This window comes from Alligator sinensis, unplaced genomic scaffold (assembly GCF_000455745.1).
Source record: "Alligator sinensis unplaced genomic scaffold, ASM45574v1 scaffold17_1, whole genome shotgun sequence".
In the NCBI taxonomy this organism is placed as follows: Eukaryota; Metazoa; Chordata; order Crocodylia; family Alligatoridae; genus Alligator; species Alligator sinensis.
Genome location: NW_005842491.1, coordinates 920323 through 923645, shown reverse-complemented (window position 1 = coordinate 923645; position 3323 = coordinate 920323). Strand labels below are relative to the sequence as shown.

Sequence of the window (3323 nt, the reverse complement as noted above, 5' to 3'; positions counted from 1 at the left end):
GGGGCCCCCCCCGTGCCAGCAGGAACTGAGAGTCCAGGGGCGTTTTCTTGAGTTTTTTTTTCCTTAAAGAGCCAGAGCCGCGGCAGGTGGGGGAGCCATGGGGGAGGGCTGGGATGGGGAAAGGGTTTGGGAGAGCAGGAGGGGGATAGGCCTGGCCTGGCTGATTCAGAGATTCGGCCAAACTGATTCACACAGGCCTACTGACAAGCCCTGCAGACTGCATGTGGCCTCTCAGGTGGACAGCTCTGGCTTAAGCCTTGACTGACTGATCTTCAAGCATAATAGCAGGCAGCCATAGGAGAGAAACACAACATAGAAAAGCTCTACCTACGAGTTGATGACTCTCCCTGGACAACCTAATTCAGGGGTTGGAGGCCTGTCACTGTAGATGGCAGCAGGTTGTTTTGGCTCTTCTTGAGTTGCTTCAGCAGCTGGAGTATTTGACACGTCTAAAACAAGAACTGATGGACTCATAAAACCTGTTGACGGTACAATGTCTTCTGCAACTGTAGATGGTACATCACCTGGAATTTGATTTCAGATCTGGTCAACAGGTCTGCTGCCACTGCGTGCTGGGCTTTCACCCCAGGCTTCACACCACAAACTGCAGCGGGGCTTGGGGCACAAAGCCCAGTGCACAGCAGCAGCCGCCTCGCTCTGTGCACAGATTGGGGGCAACATGCCCCCCAGACCTCTGCTGGGGTGCATGCAGTGGCGGGAGCCCCCCTGCATGCCTGGACGAGCTACCCAGGCTCTGACCCTCCCTTGGCCTGGCCCGGCCCGGCCAGGACCCCATTCACCTGGTGGCAGGGGGCACGGAGGGGGATCGTCCCACTCATGCAGCTCGGCCCCAGGAGCAGGGGGTGCAGCTCAGCCCAGCCACATGGGTCTTGCTGCTCCTATGTCCTGCTGCTCCCGGACTGCATTCTGGCTGCTCCCGATCACGAAGCCTCTGATAGTCTATCTCAGAGGCTGTCAGAGGCTCCCTGATCAACCAGTTGATCGGGATCGACCGGTTGGTGACCACTGCCATAGAGATTATTTACATAACATTCTCCTTTCAATTCAACTGCTTGTTTACTGGACTCAGCAAGTCCTGCTTCTCATGGAACAAAAGGAACATGATTTTGAGGCCACAGAATTTCTATGTCTTGTTTGAAATTACAGCAAATGCAGATCTGAGTCTGCCTTCATGACACATGGAACAACTTGGAGTATAGTGTAGGTCATCTTCTTCTGTATGGGCGGTATTGCCATGCTGTTGGCAAACATCAGGCTGAAATTCCATTTAGATCAACAACAGTACTTGTGGCAGCTCAAAGCATACCCTGCTTGTTTCACTTCTTTTTGGATAGCGTGAACTTCTGACAACACACACATTTAATGTGATACTTGTATTTGTAATGACAGCATTTGGCATCACGGACATGGTATGTGTTGCATCTGTGGCTCTCACCACAGCTTTGGCAGCTTCCCAGAGTTGAAGAATTTACTATGTTATGTGCTGATGGTGGCTCCTTTAGTGAACTCCCTTTGAATTGCACTTGCTGAGTCTCAGTTGATATCAGTTTTGCAGACAAGCTTTAAACAGTGAGATTCAGCCTTGTTAAGTGTTTCTTCCTAAGCATTGGTGGATGTTAAGTTTTGCTTTGAAAGGAGTCTGCTGCAGTAGGGCTTCATCCTGAATCCCACACACAAGCTGATTCCCAGTTGAGATTCAAGACTTGTACCATAAATATAATTCTTGGACAAACAATTCAACTCACCTGTATATGCTGCAATCCTTTCATCTGGCAGCTGACTGCACTGGTTGAAATGGAACTGTCTAACTGTTTCAGGTGGAGTCAGTGTGAGATGATTATTTAGTAGTGTGAGGATTTCAGTGTTTGACTTGTCATGGGGTTTTGCTGGGGACATTGTGAGTACACAATATCAAAAGCATCTGAGCCAATGACAGTCAGTAGCATGGCACACTTTCGGTTAAGCTCAGTAATCTGATTGACCTCCAGGTAGAAGACGGAGGCATAGACATTCCAGGATGATGGCCTGGCCCTACCAAATGCTTCTCTGCAGTCCAAGGTCACCATGTTGGGGAGAAGCTTTTCTGAGCATCTCCTGGGAAGGAACCCCTTGGGCTGGGCTCCTCCGGCAGCAATCAGCACTTAACAGTTCAGGATGAAGACATGGCAGCATCCTGTTCACTGGACTCCTGTCCTCGGCACCAGCTCTGTATATTGCAGGGATTTGTCTCAATGAGATCAGGCAGAAAGCCACAGGGCAGCCATCTTTATAATACTAGCAAAGGCTTAACTGAATGCTCTTCAAGCATAACAGCAGGCAGCAACAGGAGACAAAGGTATCATTGAATAGCCCCACTCACTGGAAGGTGCACACACACACACACACACACACACACACACAGACAGAAACTAGTGCTCTACTCACATGTATCTCAGCTCTGACTCCCTTCGCACGAGGACCTCTCTTATTCTCTCAATTTTAAAGAGCTCCCCTTCTATGTCATCAATGGTTGTGGTGGAATCAGCCATTGAAACAATGTCCTTTTCTGCAAATGAAACATGGAATGAATCAGGTTAAAAGCAGGAATAAAGGATAGATGATTCGTGGAGACAAGGGATCAAATACTCTCATGGTTCAATCCTGCAAGGTGTGGAGCATCCTTGCCTTAGTTCAGCAAAGCAATTAGGCACATGCTTAACTTAAAACTCACTGGGTCTGATTTACACTACATTTTCAGCGTAGCTTAATCCTACTTTACCTGCCTATGTAATCCACAGGGGATTTAGGGCACATCTACCCTGCCAGGCAGCAATGCCCTCCACCATGCTGGACTGCTCCGGACAAGCTACTTACTGAACTGCAAAAACTGTAGTTGTGTCTGTGTAGCACTACAGGCAGGCAAATGAGCACTGCTGAGTGACAGTTTAAATTAGCCCACACACAGCAATGTACAGATGCAGCTACACAGCTTGCAGTTCAAGGGGCAGCCTCAGAAGTGAAACTAGGTGGGTTGAAACTGGCAGCACTCCAGCACACCCAGGATGAGGACCTGGCAAGCATCAAAGATAAAGCCGTTGTGTGGCTCTGCCACATTAATGAAGCGTAGAGGGGGAAATGAAGTATATGAGAAAAGAAGAGGTGTAATTAATGACTTTCCTGCCCCAGGCAAACTCCCTTGTGCTCAGAGAGGGGGGTTAGGTTGGTATACTGAGCTCTGGAGAGCAAGGTGTAGTGGGGAAAGGAAAAAAGGGAAAGGAAGGTGTTCCTGACCTGTACCCAGATCCTCTGACCAGATGGTGCAG

General features: G+C 49.1%; 1 protein-coding gene across 2 annotated transcripts in view; it reads right to left on the bottom strand.

The window, feature by feature from the left end:
• LOC112551522 (uncharacterized protein C16orf45-like) overlaps positions 1-2564 on the bottom strand; it is a 96117-nt gene extending 93553 nt beyond the window's left edge. For both annotated transcript variants that reach the window (XR_003095811.1, XM_025212906.1), the window contains exon 1: positions 2446-2564. Coding sequence is in view for 1 of the 2 variants with exons in the window: in XM_025212906.1 (XP_025068691.1) it covers positions 2446-2549 (104 nt within the window). In the remaining variant the exon portion in view is untranslated. The remainder of the gene's footprint in view (positions 1-2445) is intronic.
• Positions 2565-3323: the final 759 nt, after the last annotated feature.